Here is a 24,504-nt window from a genome sequence, read left to right on the forward strand (position 1 = left end):
GGTTCTATAGACTTTTATGGAAACGCTACAGAAAAGTGTGTATTTTGCCGCGTTTTTTATGCGTTTTTCGTTTTGCCTAGCAACAAAAGAGATTAAAAAAAGTGGATAAAAACAGCAAAACGCGGCAAAAATGCAAAACGCAATGCAGAAACGGGTCAAACGCAACCCGCAGAGGTGCGATCCGAGCCTCGTGTAGCCCATTGTGGAGTTCTCTGCACACAGCGCTCTGCAGGGACGGCGCAGGTCCAGTAGGGGGCGCAGGTCCGGTAGGGGGCGCAGGGACGTCGCGGGTCCGGTAGGGAGCGCAGGGACGACGCGGGTCCAGTGGGGGGCGCAGGACGTCGCAGGTCCAGTGGGGGGCGCAGGACGTCGCGGGTCCAGTGGGGGGCGCAGGGACGTCGCAGGTCCGGAAGGGCCGCAGGGAAGGCGCAGGTCCGGTGGGGGCGCAGTGACGGCGCAGGTCCGGTAGGGGCGCAGTGACGGCGCAGGTCCGGTAGGGGCGCAGTGACGGCGCAGGTCCGGTAGGTGCGCAGTGATGGCGCAGGTCCGGTGGGGGGCGGAGCGGAGCAGCCATGACGTTTGCTGTATGAAGTTTGCTGCTTCCTGTGTGAACTTTAGACTCGCGCTGATTGGACGGCGGCGGAGACGGTCAGTTCCCTCCTCACCTCCCATTAATTATCAATTCTAATGAAGGGAAGTCAGGGAGAGCGCAGGCTGGGGGGAGGGGCATCTGCAGAGCATTGCACCATGTACATAAAGACCTGAAGAGTCTCTGCAGAGCATTGCACCATGTATAGGGTAGTGTCTGCAGAGCATTGCACCATGTATAGGATAGTGTCTGCAGAGCATTGCACCATGTATAGGATAGTGTCTGCAGAGCATTGCACCATGTATAGGATAAGACCTGGACAGTCTGCAGAGCATTGCACCATGTATAGGATAGTCTGCAGAGCATTGCACCATGTATAGGATAGTGTCTGCAGAGCATTGCACCATGTATAGGATAGTCTGCAGAGCATTGCACCATGTATAGGATAGTGTCTGCAGAGCATTGCACCATGTATAGGGTAGGATCCAGACAATTCAGACAATGGCAGAGTTTCTTCTCCGTGGAACTACAACTCCCAGCATGGTTCAGCCAGGTCCTGCAGTGAGCCGACTTCATCCACTGTGGTGCAACTAACGCTCCAGAAGTCCCGCACGCAGCATTTTCTGCACTGCATCGCAGGGGTACTGGGGGAATGTATTGGAGTCCTGGGGGAATGTATTGGGGTCCTGGGGGAATGTATTGGAGTTCTGGGGGAATGTATTGGGGTCCTGGGGGAAGGTATTGGGGCCCTGGGAGAATGTTTTGGAGCCCTGGGGGGATGTATTGGGGCCCTGGGAGAATGTATTGGGGTCCTGGGGGGATGTATTGGAGTCCTGGGGGAATGTATTGGGGCCCTGGGAGAATGTTTTGGAGCCCTGGGGGGATGTATTGGGGCCCCGGGATGTATTGGGGCCCTGGGGGGATGTATTGGGGCTCTGGGGGAATGTATTGGGGTCCTGGGGGGATGTATTGGGGCCCTGGGAGAATGTATTGGGGCCCTGGGGGATGTATTGGGGCCCTGGGAGAATGTATTGGGGTCCTGGGGGGATGTATTGGGGCCCTGGGAGAATGTATTGGGGTCCTGGGGGATGTATTGGGGCCCTGGGAGAATGTATTGGGGCCCTGGGGGATGTATTGGGGCCCTGGGAGAATGTATTGGGGTCCTGGGGGGATGTATTGGGGCCCTGGGAGAATGTATTGGGGTCCTGGGGGGATGTATTGGGGCCCTGGGAGAATGTATTGGGGTCCTGGGGGGATGTATTGGGGCCCCGGGGGAATGTATTGGGGTCCTGTGCAGAATGAATGGCGCTGCATCACGCCAACGCACGCCGGGGTCCCGAGCGGTGATTTCTCTCGGGGGCCCCATATATACACACACACGGGCACAGGGGCCACACAACTGACGCTGAGACTTCGCCAGATTTCATTGGATCCATACATTTCTGGATTTGGGATGCTCCGCCCCCCGCCGGCCTCCATTGTTCTCGGTTTCTGGCGCCGGGTGTGTCCATTCTCCTCTTTCACACACATGAAGGTGCTTTTGAGGCCGTTATCCGTGTGAGCAGCTGATTGGCCGGTATGATAAGTTCCCCGCCTCCTCCTGTCCACCCAGATAATGGGAACTTGGAGCGCCGCCATCGCCTCATTGGCTTCAAAGCCGGCCATAGATATAGATGAATCTCAGCCCCGGGAGCCGGGACTGCCTGAGACTCAACTACACTGCACTGCCAAAAGTATTACCGCCCCCCTCCCAGTCATGTGACTCAGGTGTTCCTATCCCCTCCATGGACTCAGGTGGATATCGTGTTTCCCTGAACATAAGACTCATATTTTGTTTGGCTCAAAAACACACAATAGGTCTGATTTTTTTAAATGTCCAGGTGAGGCCGGGGGGAGCTGTGGCCGGGGGGGTGCAGAGGGGAGCTGTGGACGGGGGGGGGGGGTGCAGAGGGGAGCTGTGGACGGGGGGGGGGGTGCAGAGGGGAGCTGTGGACGGGGGGGGAGGGGGGGTGCAGAGGGGAGCTGTGGACGGGGGGGGGGGTGCAGAGGAGGAGAGCTGTGGCCGGGGGGGGGGGCAGAGGGGAGCTGTGGTCGGGGGGGGCAGAGGGGAGCTGTGGTCGGGGGGTGCAGAGGGGAGTTGTGGACGGGGGGGGGGCAGAGGGGAGCTGTGGACGGGGGAGGGGTGCAGAGGGGAGCTGTGGCCGGGGGGCTGCAGAGGGGAGCTGTGGCCTGGGGGGTGCAGAGGTGAGCTGTGGATGGGGGGGTGCAGAGGGGAGCTGTGGCCGGGGGGGGGGGGTGCAGAGGTGAGCTGTGGCCGGGGGGGTGCAGAGGGGAGCTGTGGACGGGGGGTGCAGAGGGGAGCTGTGGACGGGGGGTGCAGAGGGGAGCTGTGGCCGGGGGGGGGGGTGCAGAGGGGAGCTGTGGCCGGGGGGGGGGTGCAGAGGGGATCTGTGGCCGGGGGGGGTGCAGAGGGGAGCTGTGGACGGGGGGGTGCAGAGGGGAGCTGTGGCCGGGGGGGGGGTGCAGAGGGGAGCTGTGGACGGGGGGTGCAGAGGGGAGCTTTGGATGGGGGGGTGCAGCGGGGAAATGTGGCCAGGGGGGGGTGCAGAGGTGAGCTGTGGACGGGGGGTGCAGAGGGGAGCTGTGGCCGGGGGGGGGGGTGCAGAGGGGAGCTGTGGCCGGGGGGGGGGGGGTGCAGAGGGGATCTGTGGCCGGGGGGGGGTGCAGAGGGGAGCTGTGGACGGGGGGGTGCAGAGGGGAGCTGTGGCCGGGGGGGGGGGTGCAGAGGGGATCTGTGGCCGGGGGGGGTGCAGAGGGGATCTGTGGCCGGGGGGGGTGCAGAGGGGAGCTGTGGACGGGGGGGTGCAGAGGGGAGCTGTGGCCGGGGGGGGGTGCAGAGGGGAGCTGTGGACGGGGGGTGCAGAGCTGAGCTGCGGCTGGGGGGAGGGGACTTTCATGTTGCAGGGGAATCTGGGGGCCCTGATGTAAGGGGGGACTCTGGGGGCCCTGATGTAAGGGGGGACTCTGGGGGCCCTGATGTAAAGGGGGACTCTGGGGGCCCTGATGTAAAGGGGGACTCTGGGGGCCCTGATGTAAGGGGGGACTCTGGGGGCCCTGATGTAAGGGGGGACTCTGGGGGCCCTGACAAACAGTTGAACAGCCGCAGGAAAGAAATGATATGATTGTGTATGAGCGCCACCTAATGGCCGTAATGAGGTATTTTTCTCACTAAGGTACTTCAGGGACAATCCTGCATTGTGGCCATTAGGTGGCGCTCACCCCTCAATCCTTGATCCGTGTTCATTCGTCCATCTCCCAGGCGGCCATGGCGGAGGTCCAGATACAGGAAGGATCGGTCAGCACATCAGGACAGACGTTGTTTTACCGCGAGGCGGTCCCAGCGCAGCCCCCGAGCGCCCCCAAGCCCCCCGTCCTTCTCCTGCATGGAATTAGGTTCTCATCCCAGACGTGGCTGGAGCTCGGGACGCTGAACAAGCTGGCTGCTGCTGGACACCGAGCCGTCGCCATCGACCTGCCAGGTGTGTAGAAGACATTGCTCCGCCCATTTAAAGGGCATGTCTGATCCAAGTCAATGCATATATTCTCAGCAGGACATTCCCTTTAAGAACTCTGCAAGTACAGAGAAACACCCAGTGATCTCCCAGAGGTCCAGAGAGCCCCAGACTTCCTGTAGTGAGCTGACAACGCTGCCTCTGCTGCACTGAAGGCCCGAGCAGTGTTGTCAACTCTGCCCAGATTGTCCCCATACGAGACTACAAAACACCTCCCCCCCTCTTCATCTCATAACATATGTTGGAGTTCTGTAGTCCAGCAGGGAAAAACTGGACAGGGCTCAGTGTTCTCTGTACATCACCATGGGATATGTCAGAGCTATATACATGTATAATGATAATAGTGTGTGACTGTGGGGGAGGGGACATTAGAGTGTAAGCTCCTCTGTACAGAGACTGATGTGACTGTGGGGGAGGGGACATTAGAGTGTAAGCTCCTCTGGTACAGAGACTGATGTGACTGTGGGGGAGGGGACATTAGAGTGTAAGCTCCTCTGTACAGAGACTGATGTGACTGTGGGGGAGGGGACATTAGAGTGTAAGCTCCTCTGGTGCAGACTGATGTGACTGCGGGGGAGGGGACATTAGAGTGTAAGCTCCTCTGTACAGAGACTGATGTGACTGTGGGGGAGGGGACATTAGAGTGTAAGCTCCTCTGGTACAGAGACTGATGGGACTGTGGGGGAGGGGACATTAGAGTGTAAGCTCCTCTGTACAGAGACTGATGTGACTGTGGGGGAGGGGACATTAGAGTGTAAGCTCCTCTGGTGCAGACTGATGTGACTGCGGGGGAGGGGACATTAGAGTGTAAGCTCCTCTGGTACAGAGACTGATGTGACTGCGGGGGAGGGGACAGTAGAGCGTAAGCTCCTCTGGTACAGAGACAGGATGTGACTGTGGGGGAGGGGACAGAGCGTAAGCTCCTCTGGTACAAAGACTGATGGGACTGTGGGGGAGGGGACATTAGAGTGTAAGCTCCTCTGGTACAGAGACTGATGGGACTGTGGGGGGAGGGGACATTAGAGCGTAAGCTCCTCTGGTACAGAGACAGGATGTGACTGTGGGGGAGGGGACATTGGAGCGTAAGCTCCTCTGTACAGAGACTGATGTGACTGTGGGGGAGGGGACATTAGAGTGTAAGCTCCTCTGGTACAGAGACTGATGGGACTGTGGGGGAGGGGACATTAGAGTGTAAGCTCCTCTGTACAGAGACTGATGTGACTGTGGGGGAGGGGACACTCTTGTGGTTACTGTACAGCACCGTGGAATATGTTGGTGATATATAATGTACACCAATAATAATTGTCTTGTTACCCTCTCTGTACAGGATTGGGCCGCTCCAAGGATGCTGTGGCCCCGTGTCCCCTGGCAGAACTGGCCCCGGCCTCCTTCCTACAGGAAGTGCTCGACTCTTTGAATTTGGCCCCCGCAGTGATAATAAGCCCCTCCCTCAGCGGCATGTACTCCCTTCCCCTCCTCCACCACAATCCGCAGAGCATCGCAGCCTACGTGCCTGTGGCCCCCATCTGCACAGACAAGTTCCCTGCTCAGGACTATGGCCGCATTCAGGTAAAGAGTCGCTAATTTCTCTGCAGGTCGAATCTTCCTTCTAGAGGGTGAAAATACCACCTTATGGCCGCTAGGTGGAGCCGACGATCGTAGCCAATAAGCATTTCTTTTCTTAAACTCATCACCCCCTCCTAGTGGCCATAATGCGGTACTTTCCTGATTCACTCTGAAGAATTTTCGACCTGGAGAGAAAAATAACCGAATAACATTTGACCGAACGCATGTGCGTGCAATTTAACAGGACAACATATTAGATATTTTTTTCAATTAAATGATTTAAATTTTAACATAGAATAATAATAAATATTTCATATTAAGATCATTTTTATAAATTTTTCCTCTACAAATGCTACATTAATTGTGCATTTAGGTTCGCTCTCTGATCGTGTACGGGGATGGAGATGAGCAGCTGGGGGAGGTCTCCCTGCGGAACCTGAAGAATCTGACCAATCACCAGGTGTTTTGCATGAAAGGGGCGGGGCATGCCTGTTACCTGGATGACCCAGACACCTGGCATCGCGGCCTCTTGGAATTCCTCGCAAGCCTGAAATGAAATTTCCAGAATGAAGGGCCGACCTGCCAACGCCATAGCATGCCGGATCGAACGCCATAGAATTCCAGATCAAACGCCATAGAATTCCAGATCAAACGCCATAGAATTCCAGATCAAACGCCATAGAATTCCAGATCAAACGCCGAATCGAACGCCATAGAATTCCAGATCAAACGCCATAGAATTCCAGATCAAACGCCATAGAATTCCAGATCAAACGCCATAGAATTCCAGATCAAACGCCATAGAATTCCAGATCAAACGCCATAGAATTCCAGATCAAACGCCATAGAATTCCAGATCAAACGCCATAGAATGCCGAATCGAACGCCATAGAATTCCAGATCGAACGCCAAATCGAATGCCATAGAATTCCAGATCGAACGCCATAGAATGCCGAATCGAACGCCATAGAATTCCAGATCGAACGCCGAATCGAATGCCATAGAATTCCAGATCGAACGCCGAATCGAATGCCATAGAATTCCAGATCGAACGCCGAATCGAACGCCATAGAATTCCAGATCGAACGCCATAGAATTCCAGATCGAACGCCATAGTCCACTGGACCAAATATTGCAATAATAAATAAAATGACCCCTCCCCCACCCTCTGCGCCTCTCTGTATATATTGCGGCATTTCATACAATATACTGTTTATTGCACCAGCTGATTGTACAGACTGACAGATATCGTTTCTACAGACACAACACGACTCTCCTCCCCTCTATAGTGCAAACAAATGAAAATAGTGCTTTACAGAGACCGTTTAACCGCCAATATGGCCGCCTGCCCCGCAGAGCTTACAGTCTACAGACATTGGGCTCGATCTATAAAGCTGTCACACAAAAGCAAAGTGACGGTTATTTTAACATCGGCCTCTGCTAAAAATAACTGTCACTTTTTCAAAAAGAAGTCTCCTTATCCTAGAAGGGGTGAGGGCAGGGGGTTTATTTTATTTATTTTTTTTGGGGGGGGGGGGCGCTGAGCCTGGCTGTTATAAAGTGAACCTGTCATGGGATATGAAGTGAGAAAGTTGATGTGATACGTAAACAGCAGCCAAAAGCAGATGTCTGCAGGTACCTCTGTTCTCCTCAGGGGGGCCCCAAAACCCAGGAGGTCTGTTAATGACAACTCCCATCAATCCCTAAAAAACAAGAATGGGGGGGAGGAGTTGTGGTGGTCACAGGGACAAGGTCAGTAGTTTTAAAAAGGACCTTCACCCGAAATATCAAGGTGTGCCCTTCCTGCATCCAGAAGATCAGGTTGTGCACCCTGAAGGTCAAGTTGTGTCCCCTGCACCCTGAAGGGTCAGGTTGTGCCCCCCCATCCTGCATTTAGAAGAACAGGTTGTGCACCCTGAAGGTCAAGTTGTGCCCCCCTAGGTCTTGAAGCTCAGGTTGTGCCCAACCTGCACCCTGAAGGTCAGGTTGTGCCCCCTTTGCATCCTGAAGATCAGGTTGTGCACCCTGAAGGTCAAGTTGTGCCCCCCTGTACCCTGAAAGTCAAGTTGTGACCCATGCACCCTGAAGGTCAAGTTGTGCCCCCCTGCATCCGGAAGATCAGGTTGTGCCTCCCTGAACCCTGAAAGTCAAGTTGTGCCCCCCCCCCCGCATCCAGAAGATCAGGTTGTGCACCCTGAAGGTCAAGTGCCCCCCTGGTCCCTGAAGGTCAAGTTGTGCCCCCCTGGTCCCTGAAGGTCAAGTTATTCCCCCGTCTCTTCTCTTCATAGTGTGACCTGAGGACTGCAGCACATCTATGGACCGGTTTTCCTGGCCGTCCGTGCATGAGCAGGGTGTCCCACACACATACAAAGACTGCTAACCTTCCCAGGCTTTGCGCATGCGTAGAAAATCCACAGATGTGCTGATGGGTTCTGCCAGGACCTGAAGGCCAAGCAGAGTCTGTGGGAGCATCTCTGTATGTGCAGTAATGGTGGAGCTGGAGGGGGAGGCTGAACCTGTACAGAGCGGGACTGATGTTCCACTTTCACTCTTCCTCACTTTACCGAGCGTGTTTTTTTTTCATCTTCCTGATAGGAATTGAGCCTCTTCATTAGGGGCCAAAAAAGGACATAAAAACATGATACGTAAGGGTTCAACCTTTCCCCAGTTTATCCAAATTGAGATAAAATGTTTTTGGTGGAGAATGCGGGCAACACCAGCCACTTCTCACTCATTCAGTGCTGTTCCAAGATTAGTTGGGGCCACCCATAGACCCAATTGGGGGCCAAAAGGGTATAAAGACATGATACATAAGGGTTCAACCTTTCCCCATTCTATCCAAATCGAGATGAAATGTTTTTGGTGGAGAATGCGGGCAACAACAGCCACTTCTCACTCACTCAGTGTTGTTCCAAGATTAGTTGGGGCCACCTATAGACCCACCAATTGGGGGCCAAAAGGGCATAAAGACATGATACATAAGGGTTCAACCTTTCCCCATTCTATCCAAATCGAGAAGAAATGTTTTTGGTGGAGAATGCGGGCAACACCAGCCACTTCTCACTCAGTGTTGTTCCAAGATTAGTTGGGGCCACCCATAGACCCACCAATTGGGGGCCAAAAGGGCATAAAGACATGATACATAAGGGTTCAACCTTTCCCCATTCTATCCAAATCGAGAAGAAATGTTTTTGGTGGAGAATGCGGGCAACACCAGCCACTTCTCACTCAGTGTTGTTCCAAGATTAGTTGGGGCCACCCATAGACCCACCAATTGGGGGTCAAAAGGGCATAAAGACATGATACAGTTTATCCAAATAAGATCACATTTTTTGGGTGGAGAATGCGGGCGACCCGGGTGCTTCTCACTAATTGTCCAAGCTCTTTTGGATCCACCCCTAGCCCCACCAACAGAGTCGCATTTCAGCCCCATCAACCCTTGTAGATGGGTTTGGGCTATTAGTGGAGAGGAAGGTGAGATGTTTGGTTTCCAGGTCCTTCATATGGTGCTAATAGTTAATAATCTATATACTGTACCAGGCCTGGGCCCTATCTGATCAGCAGGGGCTGCCTGTGGGTGGCCCCAGTGCAGCGCCATTCCTTTTCAGCAGAGTGCAAGAGGAGAATGCACTCAGTATTAATCCCTCCCCTGATTAGCCCACCCCTCCTCCTTCTGGTTATGGCTCCACCTCCCTCCTTGATTGGCAGTAGAGGAGGTACTTGTTGTAAAAAGTCCTACTGGACCCTTCACAGATTTATGGGTGAGACTTTCCCAGGAGCTACAGTAGGCGGCACACTCGTTGGTATTGTTGCAGATACACGCATGGGGGGGGCATAAGTCACCTTTTTTTTATCACTCTGTTCAGGGCCTGGGGGCGGGACACAGAGGGAAAACCAGACCAGAGGAAGCTGGGACCTCTGCAGTGTATGAGGAGACACCAGGCATGGGGGTGGGGACGGGGATATGGGGGAGGGGCCCTTAAAGTGTATGGGGGGACAGGGAGGTGCAGGTCCTCTCTGATTTCTACTGCTGCCCGTGTCACTCATAATTTGATTTCTTAAACAAGATTTGATTCTGGTATGTAGACACTGGAGGCCGCCATCATGGAATAGAATATAGGACCGTGCGTCAGTGATGTTACGGATTCCTCGCCATCCGATTGGTTTTCCTCGGACGTATGTCGAGTCGTTGTAACTGGTTAGGATTAGTAGAATGGCCAGTAAAGCGGAGTCCAGTCATTGGAGAGCCTGGAGAAGACGCATGATGTGCGCAGTGGGAGACGGCTTCTAGAACTGCAGGAGCAGCAGGTAGCGCATACGGGCCTGGCTCTCCTTGTAGACGAGGTATTCGCTCTGACCGAAGTGCGAGTCTTTGAATTTAGACACATTTATTGGCGGTCCTTGAGGGACAGTGATTTTCCGCCCGTCCAGGATCAGCTCGTAATCCTTCTTGGGGTCTACAAGGAAATCATAGAATGACATATGTAACAATATCAGTATATATCACCAGTGCCGGGACAAGGCCACCTAGTGCCCAGGGCAAAGGGGACAACTAAGCCCCTCCCCATTATGGATGAGTATTCTACGTCAGAAAAATCCCCCCGCCCCCCCAAAAAAAATCACGCACTAATTTGCATGCTAACCCCCTATCATCCCCTTGCAAGCCATAATTCTCCCCAAACAAAAATTCTCCCTCCATCTAGTACTATCCCCCCCCCCCTCCACTGACGTCTCCCTCCCAGTACAAATCTTTGACCCCCAGGGTTTCCTTACCCACCCCCATCACCTCTTTGCTGGGAAGAGATGGGGGCAGGTAAGGAAAACTCTGACAGTCCTAATGCAGGAGCACTGTAGTGACAGGAGGGGAGAGAGAGCACAGCCCACACCTCCTCCCGGCTCTCTTCTGCTCTCCTTCCTGAAGATTTTTTTTTAACACCGATTGCTTTTACACCCATAAAATCTGTAAAATCAATCATTTCTCCTTCTCTAGCTGCATTCCTGCAGCCATCGAGAAATACTGTGTGAGCTGTGATTGGTCACAGCTTGTGACATGGTAAAAGGGTGTTGTGAAAGGCCCTGTACCATGTGACCTCTGTGATCATTCACAGATTTCACACGTAGTAAGCAATGATGTCAGAAAGTGACATCATTGCTTACTACTCTTCATGTGATCACTGATTGGCCAATCAGTGATCACATGATCGGGACCTCGCACAGAGGTCCGGTACGACGATCAGTGTTCCTCCGGACACAGCGGGCACCAGATCGCGATTCCACGCGATCCTAGGGAGCGTGCACAGGCAGGGAAGTGGGAGGACGTTTATAAACGGCCACACGCTCCTGCACTGCTCCTGTCCGGCCGTTTATATACATGAGCCGGACGGGAAGAGGTTAAAACTAAAAATTTGGCCAGAGATGTTTTTAAAGATCACCAAACCTCTCCACCACCTCGCCAATAGTATTTGTGAAATAAAAGGGCTGCCTGGGAGGAGCTGCTGATCTGGGGGTCGCAGGGTTTGGTCACGTGAGCTCTGTTGAAGGGTAAGATTACCCAATCAGAACCCTCGTGTTTTCCTTCGGCAAAGATCACATGACATATGTAGCATGATCGCGGAGTGGTACTTTCTCCATTTCGAATTGCAACATATAAGAGATTTTCATAATCCACACCTGGCTCTGTAAGTCCGCGTGCCACCACGCTGTCATACCCTGCGGGGGCCTTCTTCAAGGATGGGTCATCTCTGGTGATGTGATACTCCTCTCCGAGGGCTACTTCATTCAGGAACATGATTCCAAGGGACTTTGAGGTGCAGCCAACTACAAGAGCAGGAAACAAATTACTGCCGTGGCACCATTGGTTCGGGTTTCATATATGTACATGACCATACATAGGTTAGCAATGTGGCCTCACAGCATTTGGTTCTGGGCTCAGTCCACCACCAGCCCACAGTTGCCCACTTGGCTATGTTGGAATTAACAGCCTACGGCCATAGGGGGAAAACTCTCCTTGCCCGATTGCACTCTTGGCTATATTGGGTGTATAAATTGGGTACAGGGGAACTCTCCCCGTCCAATAAGTTCCACCAGCCCACTCTTGGCTATGTTGGGTGTATAAATTGGGTACAGGGGGAACTCTCCCCGTCCAATAAGTTCCACCAGCCCACTCTTGGCTATGTTGGGTATAACAACCTACAGCTGTAGGGGGAAAGCTCTTCTTGTCCAATTGCACTCTTAGCTATGTTGGGTGTATAAATTGGTTACAGGGGGAACTCTCCCCGTCCAATAAGTCCCACCAGCCCACATCTGCATGGTTGACTATGTTGGGTATAACAGCCAAAGGACATGGAAGGAAAACTCTCCCCATCCAATTGCACTTCTGGCTGTTTTGGGTATAACAGCTGACAGCCATATAGGGAACACTCTCCTCGTCCAATAAGTCCCACCAGCCCATAGTTGCATTCTTGGCTATGTTGGGTTTAAAAGTCTACACCCGTAAGGGGAAAACTCTCCTCCTCTAATAAGTCCAACCAGCCCACAGTTGCACTCTTAGCTATGTTGGGTATAACAGCCGATGGCCATAGGAGCAAAGCTCTCCTCATCCAATAAGTCCCCCCAGCCCACTCTTGGCTATGTTGGGTATAACAAGCTACGGCCATAAGGGGAAAGCTCTTCTTGTCCAATTGCACTCTTGGCTATGTTGGGTATATATATTGGTTAGAGGGAAAACTTTCCTCGTACAAAAAGTCCCACCAGACCACAATTGCATTCTTGGCTATGTTGGGTACACCAAACTACGGCCATAGGAGGAACACATTCCTCCTCCAATAACTCCCAGCAGCCCTCAGTTGCACTCATGGCTGTGTTGGGTATAACAGGCGATGGCCATAGACAAAAACTTTCCTTATCCAATAAGTCCCACCAGCCCACATCTGCATGGTTGACTATGTCGGGTATAAAAGCCGAAGGTCAGTATAGGGAAAACTCTCCTCGTCTAATAGGTCCAACCAGCCCACAATTGCATTCTTGGCGATGTTGGGTTTAAAAGCCTACAGCCATAAGATGCCCTCTTGGCTATGTTGAGTATAACAGCTGATGGTCATAGGGGGAAAACTCTCCTTGTCCAGTTCTACCATCCCACACATGCACTCTTGGCTATGTTGGGTATAACAGTCGATGGCCATAGGAGCAAATCTCTTCTGATCCAGTATGTCCCACCCAGCCCATAGTTGCACTCTTGGCTATGTTGGGTATACCAAAATACGGCCATAGGGCGGGGGGAACACAGTCCTCCTCCAATAACTACAACCAGCCCTCAGTTGCACTCTTGACTGTGCTGGGTAGAACAGGTGATGGCCATACAGGGGAAACTCTCCTCGTCTAATAAGTCCCACCAGCCCACATCTGCATGGTTGACTATGTTGGGTATAAAAGCCGAAGGTCATAGAAGGAAAATGCTCTCCATCCAATTGCACTTCTGACTGTGCTGGGTATAACAGCCGACAGTCATATAGGGAACACTCTCCTCATCCAATAAGTCCCACCAGCTCACAGTTGCCCTCACAGTTGCCCTCTCGGCTATATCAACCTATGACCACCTATGGGACACTCTCCTTGTTCTAGAAGTCCCATCAACCCACAGTTGCACTCTTGGCTATGTTGGATATAACAGGCGATAGCCATAGAGGGAAACTCTCCTCGTCCAACAAGTCCCACCAGCCAAAGGTTGCACTATTGGGTATATTAGCCAATGGCTGTAGAGGGAACCGAAGTTCCTCATTAACGATTTGTAAGCACTAAAAAAGATGGCCTTGAGATTTGGCTCCGGGCCCCAGCAAGTGAACAGGACAGCACTGGGTAAAAGGGGCTATCAAGAGATCCCGTCCCTCCTGAAAGGACAAAGGAGCACTTTGCCGCCATCTTACCGTATCCTGCGGATTTACTGTTCTCCGAGGCGAAGTAAATCCCTCTGCCCACACGCCCTCCTGAATGGGGCATTATGCGCAGGCCGCTTTTCAGGATGGCCGCCACCACTGCTACATTGGTGCCGTGCCACAGCAAGCGCCGATTCTCGATGTCCTCGTGCTCTTTGAGTCTTTCCTCCTGCGGGAACCAGAGATACAGAGAACAGCAGATTAGAAATGAAGGAAAGACAACGCTGGGACTGGTCACAATACAACATTTACTGAGATATTGACTGCTTAAGGCAGTGGTTCTCAACCTTCCTATTGCCGCAACCCTTTCATACAGTTCCTCATGTTGTGGTGACACCCAACCAGAAAATTATTTTCGTTGCTACTTCATAACTGTAATTTTGCAGTAAGAGGAATAGTGTCCCATCATTGGTGTCAGTGGGAGGAATAGTGTCCCATCATTGGTGTCAGTGGGAGGAATAGTGCCCCATCATTGGTATCAGTGGGAGGAATAGTGCCACATCATTGGTGTCAGTGGGAGGAATAGTGCCACATCATTGGTGTCAGTGGGAGGAATAGTGCCCCATCATTGGTGTCAGTGGGAGGAATAGTGCCCCATCATTGGTGTCAGTGGGAGGAATAGTGCCCCATCATTGGTGTCAGTGGGAGGAATAGTGCCCCATCATTGGTGTCAGTGGGAGGAATAGTGCCCCATCATTGGTGTCAGTGGGAGGAATAGTGCCCCATCATTGGTGTCAGTGGGAGGAATAGTGCCCCATCATTGGTGTCAGTGGGAAGAATAGTGCCACATCATTGGTGTCAGTGGGAGGAATAGTGCCCCATCATTGGTGTCAGTGGGAGGAATAGTGCCCCATCATTGTTGTCAGTGGGAGGAATAGTGCCCCATCATTGGTATCAGTGGGAGGAATAGTGCCCCATCATTGGTATCAGTGGGAGGAATAGTGCCCCATCATTGGTATCAGTGGGCGGAATAGTGCCCCATCATTGGTGTCAGTGGGAGGAATAGTGCCCCATCATTGGTGTCAGTGGGAGGAATAGTGCCCCATCATTGGTGTCAGTGGGAGGAATAGTGCCCCATCATTGGTGTCAGTGGGAGGAATAGTGCCCCATCATTGGTGTCAGTGGGAGGAATAGTGCCCCATCATTGGTGTCAGTGGGAGGAATAGTGCCCCATCATTGGTGTCAGTGGGAGGAATAGTGTCCCATCATTGGTGTCAGTGGGAGGAATAGTGCCCCATCATTGGTGTCAGTGGGGGGAATAGTGCCACATCATTGGTGTCAGTGGGAGGAATAGTGCCCCATCATTGGTGTCAGTGGGAGGAATAGTGCCCCATCATTGGTGTCAGTGGGAGGAATAGTGCCCCATCATTGGTGTCAGTGGGAGGAATAGTGCCCCATCATTGGTGTCAGTGGGAGGAATAGTGCCACATCATTGGTGTCAGTGGGAGGAATAGTGTCCCATCATTGGTGTCAGTGGGGGGAATAGTGCCACATCATTGGTGTCAGTGGGAGGAATAGTGCCCCATCATTGGTGTCAGTGGGAGGAATAGTGCCCCATCATTGGTGTCAGTGGGAGGAATAGTGCCCCATCATTGGTGTCAGTGGGAGGAATAGTGCCCCATCATTGGTGTCAGTGGGAGGAATAGTGCCCCATCATTGGTGTCAGTGGGAGGAATAGTGCCCCATCATTGGTGTCAGTGGGAGGAATAGTGCCCCATCATTGGTGTCAGTGGGAGGAATAGTGCCCCATCATTGGTGTCAGTGGGAGGAATAATGCCCCATCATTGGTGTCAGTGGGAGGAATAATGCCCCATCATTGGTGTCAGTGGGAGGAATAATGCCCCATCATTGGTGTCAGTGGGAGGAATAATGCCCCATCATTGGTGTCAGTGGGAGGAATAGTGCCCCATCATTGGTGTCAGTGGGAGGAATAGTGCCCCATCATTGGTGTCAGTGGGAGGAATAGTGCCACATCATTGGTGTCAGTGGGAGGAATAGTGCCACATCATTGGTGTCAGTGGGGGGAATAGTGCCACATCATTGGTGTCAGTGGGGGGAATAGTGCCACATCATTGGTGTCAGTGGGAGGAATAGTGCCCCATCATTGGTGTCAGTGGGAGGAATAGTGCCCCATCATTGGTATCAGTGGGAGGAATAGTGCCCCATCATTGGTATCAGTGGGCGGAATAGTGCCCCATCATTGGTGTCAGTGGGAGGAATAGTGCCCCATCATTGGTATCAGTGGGAGGAATAGTGCCCCATCATTGGTGTCAGTGGGAGGAATAGTGCCCCATCATTGGTGTCAGTGGGAGGAATAGTGCCCCATCATTGGTATCAGTGGGAGGAATAGTGCCCCATCATTGGTGTCAGTGGGAGGAATAGTGTCCCATCATTGGTGTCAGTGGAAGGAATAGTGCTCCATCATTGGTGTCAGTGGAAGGAATAGTGCCCCATCATTGGTGTCAGTGGGAGGAATAGTGCCCCATCATTGGTGTCAGTGGGAGGAATAGTGCCCCATCATTGGTGTCAGTGGGAGGAATAGTGCTCCATCATTGGTGTCAGTGGGAGGAATAGTGCCCCATCATTGGTGTCAGTGGGAGGAATAGTGCTCCATCGTTGGTGTCAGTGGGAGGAATAGTGTCCAATCATTGGTGTCAGTGGGAAGAATAATGCCCCATCGTTGGTATCAGTGGGAGGAATAGTGCCCCATCATTGGTGTCAGTGGGAGGAATAGTGCCCCATCATTGGTGTCAGTGGGAGGAATAGTGCCCCATCATTGGTGTCAGTGGGAGGAATAGTGCTCCATCGTTGGTGTCAGTGGGAGGAATAGTGTCCAATCATTGGTGTCAGTGGGAAGAATAATGCCCCATCGTTGGTATCAGTGGGAGGAATAGTGCCCCTTCATTGGTGTCAGTGGGAGGAATAGTGCCCCATCATTGGTGTCAGTGGGAGGAATAGTGCTCCATCATTGGTGTCAGTGGGAGGAATAGTGTCCCATCATTGGTGTCAGTGGAAGGAATAGTGCTCCATCGTTGGTGTCAGTGGGAGGAATAGTGTCCAATCATTGGTGTCAGTGGGAAGAATAATGCCCCATCGTTGGTATCAGTGGGAGGAATAGTGCCCCATCATTGGTGTCAGTGGGAGGAATAGTGTCCCATCATTGGTGTCAGTGGGAGGAATAGTGCCCCATCATTGGTGTCAGTGGGAAGAATAATGCCCCATCGTTGGTATCAGTGGGAGGAATAGTGCCCCATCATTGGTATTAGTGACACCAATGATGGGGCACTATTCCCCCCACTGACACCAATGATACTTACCTTGCTGACCCCTGCTCCAGCCTGGGCTTGCAACTCATACCTGGCTGCAGCAGCACCACCTGCACATTACAGACACTTACCGGTCAGCTGTCTTCCTTCTCCTCTTCACTCGCTCCGGCAGATCCCTCACTCGATCTTCTTTGATCTTTGTGCTGCCGCTCGGCTCCTCCTCTCCTCGCCGGTGATTAGCCGCCTGTGTGCCTCTCCTGAGCTACAGTTCCGGCGGCCAATCACCGGCGAGGAGGTGGAGCTGTTGCGTGATCCCGGGGGTGTGGCCAGACTACAGGGGCGGCATGTCATCCCGCCCACACATCGCGGTCCAGGGAAATGTGGGCGGACCCACCTGGCGATGGATAGAGGAGCGGTGTCTCAGTTCCTATGTGTTTTCCAATGTTCTTAGGCGGCCCCTGTGAAACGGTCGTTCGACCCCCAAAGGGGCCCCGACCCACAGGTTGAGAACCGCTGGCTTAAGCTATTCCAACCCAATCATTGAAATCTCGTAGGAGCTTTAGAATCGTTTATAACATGGTTTCCAATCTTCTGAAATCTGCAGCTTTCAGTAAAATACTCCCTGGTGATCCTGCCATGAAGATCCTTGTTCAGACACTTCCTGTTATAGGGTGACAACGCTCTGGCCCTGTCTCCTAATTGTGCTCCTTTGTTGTCACCCTGTTACATGCGCCCTCTGTTGGTAAAAAAAACAGTTCTGAGGCCAACAAAAGCCTATGGACACAAACCCGAAGTATGACTGACCTCCAAGTCTCGGGCCACACGCCAGACATCCAGGATTTTCAGTGACCTATAGGTGGGTCCCGTTTTCTTTACATATTTATCAATCACCTTTAAGAGATATAAGACGTTACATTTATAGAAGGCCGAGACTTTCCCATCATCCCTTGTGTGATGTCTGGTTATATTCACCGCATCCCGCTAAATGGAAAGAGCTCTGCGCCGAGTTCCCGGATCTGTACACCTGTGGTGCCCATTATGAGGGGTTCCCACCATCCCTGTGCTGAGATCCCAGGGCTGTATACCTGCTGTGTCCATTATGAGGGGTTCCCACCATCCCTGTGCCCATTATGAGGGGTTCCCACCATCCCTGTGCCCATTATGAGGGGTTCCCACCATCCCTGTGCAGAGTTCCCGGGTCTGTAACTCCACTGTGCCCATTATGAGGGGTTCCCACCATCCCTGTGCTGAGTTCCTGGGTCTGTACACCCGCTGTACCCATTACAAGGGGTTCCCACCATCCCTGTGCTGAGTTCCCAGGTCTGTACACCCGCTGTGCCTATTATGAGGGGTTCCTGCCATCCCTGTGCGGAGTCCCAGGTCTGCACACCTGCTGTGCCCATTATGAGGGGTTCCACACCATCCCTGTGCTGAGTTCCTGGGTTTCAATTTTAAACAAAAAGTACTACATTTGGTCACAGGATGGAGGGAAGGATCATAGGGATTTCCTATACTACTCGGCTCCCTCTAGTGGCCAAATGCAGTATTACTCTGTTTACCATCAATGATTTATTGTTCAGTGATTTACATTTGAAACGTTTGACGTTTGTTTTTTTGGGGGTTTTTTTGCTCCATTTCCACAGAACGAATATACACGTACCTTCCCTGGGTGAACAGCTATGCCAATTCTTTATGAATCAACCCCTTAGTGTGAATAGGGGGTAAATGATACACATTCTTAGCAGCAAATTATCCTAATATCAGGAAGGAGGAAGTTGGAGGAGCTGAAGGTTAGGTAGGTAGATATCGAACCTTCAGCTCGTGGAACTTCCTCCTATTTGATCGATCTTACATAGAGTCTAAGGTCGCCTTGTCCTGATCAGTTGCTCGGCAGACAGGTCCTCTCACTCACCTTGTACTCCTCCGATTTAGGATCTAGTAAGGAGAGGTGACACTTCAACAGCTGATAGTCCACGTCCAGCGGGTGAGGGACCTCTTCCAGTTGGGATTCCTGCTCCTGCTTCACCTTGTCCGCCTGCAGAGTCTGAGCCAACTCGATGTCTGCCAGGACCTGATGGAGGAATGGAAGCATTTAGAGGAGAACAACGCGGCCAACTAGGTCTGGGTTCAAAGAACTGATTATGAAACAAAAGCTCGGCACCAGCAACATGTCCTTCTTGGCTTGCAGGACATCCAGGCTGTCGATAATTGGGGGTATCTGGCGCCCGAAGTTGTGCGGAATGATGGTGTAGAAGCGAGAGGTCAGGTCACTCAGCTCCTGCTTTTTGGCTTTTCTGTCCAACGCGGCCTGCAGGTTCTCCAGAGCGTCGAACCCCTTCGCTATCTGCGCCTTGCTCAGCTTCCCCAGCGGCATCTTCTTTATGTCTGCAACACAAACAGTTCATCTTTGCTTGGCGTCCACCTCAATGTATATCTAGCCATGGAGCTAGTCTATGAAGGTTCATCTTGTGCTCCTTTCAGCGGCGGACTGACCATTTGGAAACTCGGGCACTGCCTGAGGGCCCGGGGTCAGTAGGGGGCCTCATGAGATGCCCCTGGTACCTTTTTCATAGGCTTTTTTGAGTTTGGGGCAAGGACACAGGGGCCCCATGATCCCCTATTGCCAGGGGGCCCCATGAGTTGTCAGTCCGCCCCTGGCTCCTTTCATTCAAGGATTTTATTACCAACATAAGGCAATAGAGCTAGCTCCTACTCTAGAGATGATGGTCACCCTATGGGCAAAGGTTCGTGAAATCTGGTCACCACGCCAACCCCCTCCTCAAATTGATGGAGTTCAGGTGTCTCCAGTGAAGGATCCAGGTAATATTCCATCATACAAAGACATTGTAGACAGTTGTGCTCCTCCAACCTTGTAACAGTTTGGTGAAAACACTTTTCTGTTCCACCATGACGTCCCCGGTGTACAAAGCCACCTCCATAAACACATGGTTTGGGGTGGAGGAACTCAAGTGTCCTGCACAGAGCCCTGACCTTCAACCTACTGAACATCTATAGGATGACCTGGAATGCCAATGGAGAACCAGATCTTCAACATCAGTACCTGACCTCACAAATGGACACAAATGCCCAGACACCCTCCAAAATCTTGTAGAAAGTCTTCCCAGAAGAATGGAGGATCGCCGCAAAGGGGGCATCTCCATATTAATGGCCATGGGGAAGGGGGGCAACTCCATATTAATGGCCATGGGGAAGGGGGGCAACTCCATATTAATGGCCATGGGGAAGGGGAGCAACTCCATATTAATGGCCATGGGGAAGGGGGGCAACTACATATTATTAGCCATGGCGAAGGGAGGCAACTCCATATTAATGGCCATGGCGCAGGGAGGCAACTCCATATTAATGGCCATGGCGCAGGGGGGAACTACATATTATTAGCCATGGCGCAGGGGGGGAACTACATATTATTAGCCATGGCGCAGGGGGGGAACTACATATTAGCCATGGCGCAGGGGGGCAACTCCATATTAATAGCCATGGGGAAGGGGGGCAACTCCATATTAATAGCCATGGCGAAGGGAGGCAACTCCATATGAATAGCCATGGGAAAGGGGGGCAACTCCATATGAATAGCCATGGCGCAGGGGGGCAACTCCATATTAATAGCCATGGCGAAGGGAGGCAACTCCATATTAATAGCCATGGGGAAGGGAGGCAACTCCATATTAATAGCCATGGGGAAGGGGGGCAACTCCATATTAATAGCCATGGCGAAGGGGGGCAACTCCATATGAATAGCCATGGCGCATAGGGGCAACTACATATTATTAGCCATGGCGAAGGGGGGCAACTCCATATGAATAGCCATGGCGCAGGGGGGTAACTACATATTAATAGCCATGGCGAAGGGGGGCAACTCCATATTAATAGCCATGGGGAAGGGAGGCAACTACATATTAATAGCCATGGGGAAGGGAGGCAACTACATATTAATAGCCATGGGGAAGGGGGGCAACTCCATATTAATAGCCATGGGGAAGGGAGGCAACTACATATTAATAGCCATGGGGAAGGGGGGCAACTCCATATTAATAGCCATGGGGAAGGGAGGCAACTACATATTAATAGCCATGGGGAAGGGGGGCAACTACATATTAATAGCCATGGGGAAGGGGGGCAACTCTATATTAATAGAAATATGTGCGTTTATAATTTTTCGTGGAAAGGTCTACATTATGGTCACTAGATGGAGCCGGGGATATGCTCCTCAGCGCCATCTAGTGATCACAAAGTGGTACTTTCTCAAACCACACTTTTTTTTTTTAATGAGAGAATAACACTTGACCCGGAGAGGAAATAGGAGGAGAACATTTGATTTTTATGAATGTACCCATAGTCCTTCTGGAGGAACAGTTATGCAATTCTTTAAAAAAAAAAATACACCCCTAACCGCTTCATATGGATTCCTGGTATCAACTGACAAGGGAAATATTTCTGTTTCGGGGGAGGGGGGGCTCCTCTCTTTACCCAGATTCATGGTCTGCATGGCCTCCTTGAACATGTCGCTGCTGAAGATGAGTGTCATTAGGTCCTGGGTGGGTTTGTCCAGGGAACATGGCTTCACCTTCTTTGTCACTCCGTCCACTGTGTCCACCTGGGGGAGGGGGGATATATACACCTTAGTGGTCAGTATACATTCAACAAATCAACACACGATTGGGAGCTGTTGGTGACAGCTCAGGCCGTGCGCTAGGAGCGTGCTCTTCACATACAACTTGAGGTTACTGCGGATGCAGTGGCCCAGCGTTACGTGGTCATCAGGAGATTGATGAATGTGAAGTATTTATTAACAAATAATAAAAACCTTTCCTACCCGAGATCTTGCGACAGGTCGTGAAATTTGAAGAGAGGGGGAGTACGGCTTTTTTTTTTGTTTTCAGCAGATGCAGAGTAATGTCATACAGTGCAAGATGAGGTATGAACATCATGCTCCTGATCTCACACATGCATGGTGCAACATGGGTGGAGCCTAATGTGACGTCACCACGCTAACCGGCTGGAACAAAAACAAAAGAAATGGGCGGACTATCTTTTTCTGCTGTCACTTTTCTATGATTGTAGTGACGGAAGTCACTTTGGGTGGGGGGCCCATGGAACACAGCTGACTTTGAAGATGTGGGGAGACCCGTCTCAGCTCCCCATATCCCTCTTATGTGTAAGTTACCCTGTGCCTGTTAGGGGTACAGGGTGATCTGTCCTAATATTAGGGCGGGGGGTTGTGGATTGTTTAATGCCATGTGATTGTATCCCATTGTTCTATTGTGTGTCTTGCTATGGGATGTATGTGTTTATGTGTATTGGCTTGGTGGGGGGGGGGGGGTGTCTCCAGCAGCCCTCCCTCCTGATGGGACTGTCTGCTGGTGTGTCTCTTGTTACTAAAGGTAGATTGTGTCATTATGCAGGGAGGGGGGGTTGTTCCCTTGAATGTATATACAGTGGGGCAAAAAAGTATTTAGTCAGCCACCAATGGTGCAAGTTCTCCCACTTACAAAGATGAGAGAGGCCTGTAATTGGCATCATAGGGAGACCTCAACTATGAGAGACAAAATGAGAAAACAAATCCAGACAATCTCATTGGCTGATCTGGAAAGAATTTATTTGTAAATTATGGTGGAAAATAAGTATTTGGTGACCTACAAACAAGCAAGATTTCTGGCTCTCACAGACCTGTACCTTCTTCTTTAAGAGGCTCCTCTGTCCTGCACTCATTACCTGTATCAATGGCACCTGTTTGAACTTGTTATCAGTATAAAAGACACCTGTCCACAACCTCAAACAGTCACACTCCAAACTCCACTATGGGGAAGACCAAAGAGCTGTCGAAGGACACCAGAAACAAAATTGTAGACCTGCACCAGGCTGGGAAGACTGAATCTGCAATAGGCAAGCAGCTTGGTGTGAACAAATCAACTGTGGGAGCAATAATTAGAAAATGGAAGACATACAAGACCACTGATAACCTCCCTCGATCTGGGGCTCCACGCAAGATCTCACCCCGTGGGGTCAAAATGATCACAAGAACGGTGAGCAAAAATCCCAGGACCACACGGGGGGACCTAGTGAATGACCTGCAGAGAGCTGGGACCAACGTAACAAAGGCTACCATCAGTAACACACTACGCCGCCAGGGACTCAGATCCTGCAGTGCCAGACGTGTCCCCCTGCTTAGGCCAGTACATGTCCGGGGCCGTCTGAAGTTTGCTAGAGAGCATTTGGATGATCCAGAAGAGGATTGGGAGCATGTCATATGGTCAGATGAAACCAAAATAGAACTGTTTGGTAGAAACACAATTCGTCGTATTTGGAGGAGAGAGAATGCTGAGTTGCATCCAAAGAACACCATACCTACTGTGAAGCATGGGGGTGGCAACATCATGCTTTGGGGCTGTTTCTCCGCAAAGGGACCAGGATGTCTGATCCATGTACAGGACAGAATGAATGGGGCCATGTATCGTGAGATTTTGAGTGCAAACCTCCTTCCATCAGCAAGGGCATTGAAGATGAAACATGGCTGGGTCTTCCAACATGACAATGATCCCAAACATACCGCCCGGGCAAAGAAGGAGTGGCTTCGTAAGAAGCATTTCAAGGTCCTGGAGTGGCCTAGATCCAGATCTCAACCCCATAGAAAACCTTTGGAGGGAGTTGAAAGTTTGTGTTGCCCAGCGACAGCCCCAAAACATCACTGCTCTAGAGGAGATCTGCATGGAGGAGGAGATCTGCATGGAGGATGGGCCAACATACCAGCAACAGTGTGTGCCAACCTTGTGAAGACTTCCAGGAAACGTCTGACCTCTGTCATTGCCAACAAAGGATATATAACAAAGTATTGACATGAACTTTTCATATTTACCAAATACTTATTTTCCACCATAATTTGCAAATAAATTCTTTCCAGATCAGCCAATGAGATTGTCTGGATTTGTTTTCTCATTTTGTCTCTCATAGTTGAGGTCTCCCTATGATGCCAATTACAGGCCTCTCTCATCTTTGTAAGTGGGAGAACTTGCACCATTGGTGGGGACTAAATACTTTTTTGCCCCACTGTATCTTGTATCTGTGTTTAAAATAAAGTAGTCTATTTCCTGATTTATTTCAAGATTGGTGTCGTCTCGTATGGTCGGCTGTGGTGTCTGTTGTTGGTGTTCGGACGGGGAAGCGGGAGTCTAACGGAAGTACCCAAGCTCAGTCTGGGGTCGGGTCCGTTACAATTGTATGATGTATCGGGATTGCTGCAGCCCTGCGATTGCCTTTGACGGCTTTTAACCAATTGTAGTTGCAGTAGGTCACTTTCCATAAACTTTTATACAAAGACATACTGCGCTATTATATCTTACACGCCCACAATGGCGGGAAGCGAAGTTGGAGTGGAACCGCAGGTTGAAATACCAGGAGGCCATCTACAGTGGACAGGTTTGGGGTTAACCCCTAAAGTGCTGCCGGCTTTTCATTCATTTAAAAGCCCAAAAGCTTCGGGAAGAGCTCCGACCCGCTCTTTGTTGGCACCGGGGAGACCTCCGGTCTCATTGGATGACTGGGTCCTTTCTTCTCTCCCTTTG

At 51.5% G+C, this 24,504-nt stretch overlaps 2 protein-coding genes across 5 annotated transcripts in view; one reads left to right on the forward strand and one right to left on the reverse strand.

Moving 5' to 3' along the window:
• The first annotated feature begins 528 nt into the window (after nt 1–528).
• Nucleotides 529–6,891, forward strand: LOC149427287 (putative protein-lysine deacylase ABHD14B). 4 transcript variants are annotated; one of them, XM_089668167.1, is made up of 4 exons: nt 529–648; nt 3,909–4,128; nt 5,489–5,730; nt 6,101–6,891. In XM_089668167.1, the coding sequence occupies exons 2-4, from the start codon at nt 3,915–3,917 to the stop codon at nt 6,281–6,283; spliced, it is 639 nt and encodes a 212-aa protein (XP_089524293.1). In that variant the 5' UTR covers nt 529–648; nt 3,909–3,914; the 3' UTR covers nt 6,284–6,891. The 4 variants fall into 4 exon arrangements, with proteins under 4 accessions (XP_089524293.1, XP_089524294.1, XP_089524296.1 ...); XM_089668168.1 differs by having other exon boundaries at nt 532–648; nt 3,823–4,128; XM_089668170.1 differs by having other exon boundaries at nt 540–648; nt 3,832–4,128.
• A 31-nt stretch (nt 6,892–6,922) lies between these two features.
• Nucleotides 6,923–24,504, reverse strand: part of LOC149427288 (protein mono-ADP-ribosyltransferase PARP3-like) — a 26,092-nt gene continuing 8,510 nt past the window's right edge. The window contains exons 4-10 of the mRNA XM_089668164.1: nt 21,413–21,539; nt 19,086–19,309; nt 18,837–18,995; nt 17,729–17,815; nt 13,650–13,827; nt 11,398–11,544; nt 6,923–10,184 (exon numbers count right to left, since the gene is read on the reverse strand). Coding sequence (XP_089524290.1) covers nt 10,015–10,184; nt 11,398–11,544; nt 13,650–13,827; nt 17,729–17,815; nt 18,837–18,995; nt 19,086–19,309; nt 21,413–21,539 — 1,092 coding nt within the window. The 3' untranslated portion in view covers nt 6,923–10,014. The remainder of the gene's footprint in view (nt 10,185–11,397; nt 11,545–13,649; nt 13,828–17,728; nt 17,816–18,836; nt 18,996–19,085; nt 19,310–21,412; nt 21,540–24,504) is intronic.

This window comes from Staurois parvus, unplaced genomic scaffold (assembly GCF_062004578.1).
Source record: "Staurois parvus isolate SC_StPar_1 unplaced genomic scaffold, SC_StPar_1.0 ptg003914l, whole genome shotgun sequence".
NCBI lineage: Eukaryota > Metazoa > Chordata > Amphibia > Anura > Ranidae > Staurois > Staurois parvus.

Excerpts from the sequence above, each read along its gene's own strand:
- LOC149427287 (XM_089668167.1), top strand. The coding sequence starts at position 3,915 with ATGGCGGAGGTCCAGATACAGGAAGGATCGGTCAGCACATCAGGACAG. Across the intron at positions 4,129-5,488 it reads CGTCGCCATCGACCTGCCAG|GATTGGGCCGCTCCAAGGAT; the intron begins GTGTGTAGAAGA and ends CTCTCTGTACAG. Across the intron at positions 5,731-6,100 it reads AGGACTATGGCCGCATTCAG|GTTCGCTCTCTGATCGTGTA; the intron begins GTAAAGAGTCGC and ends TTGTGCATTTAG.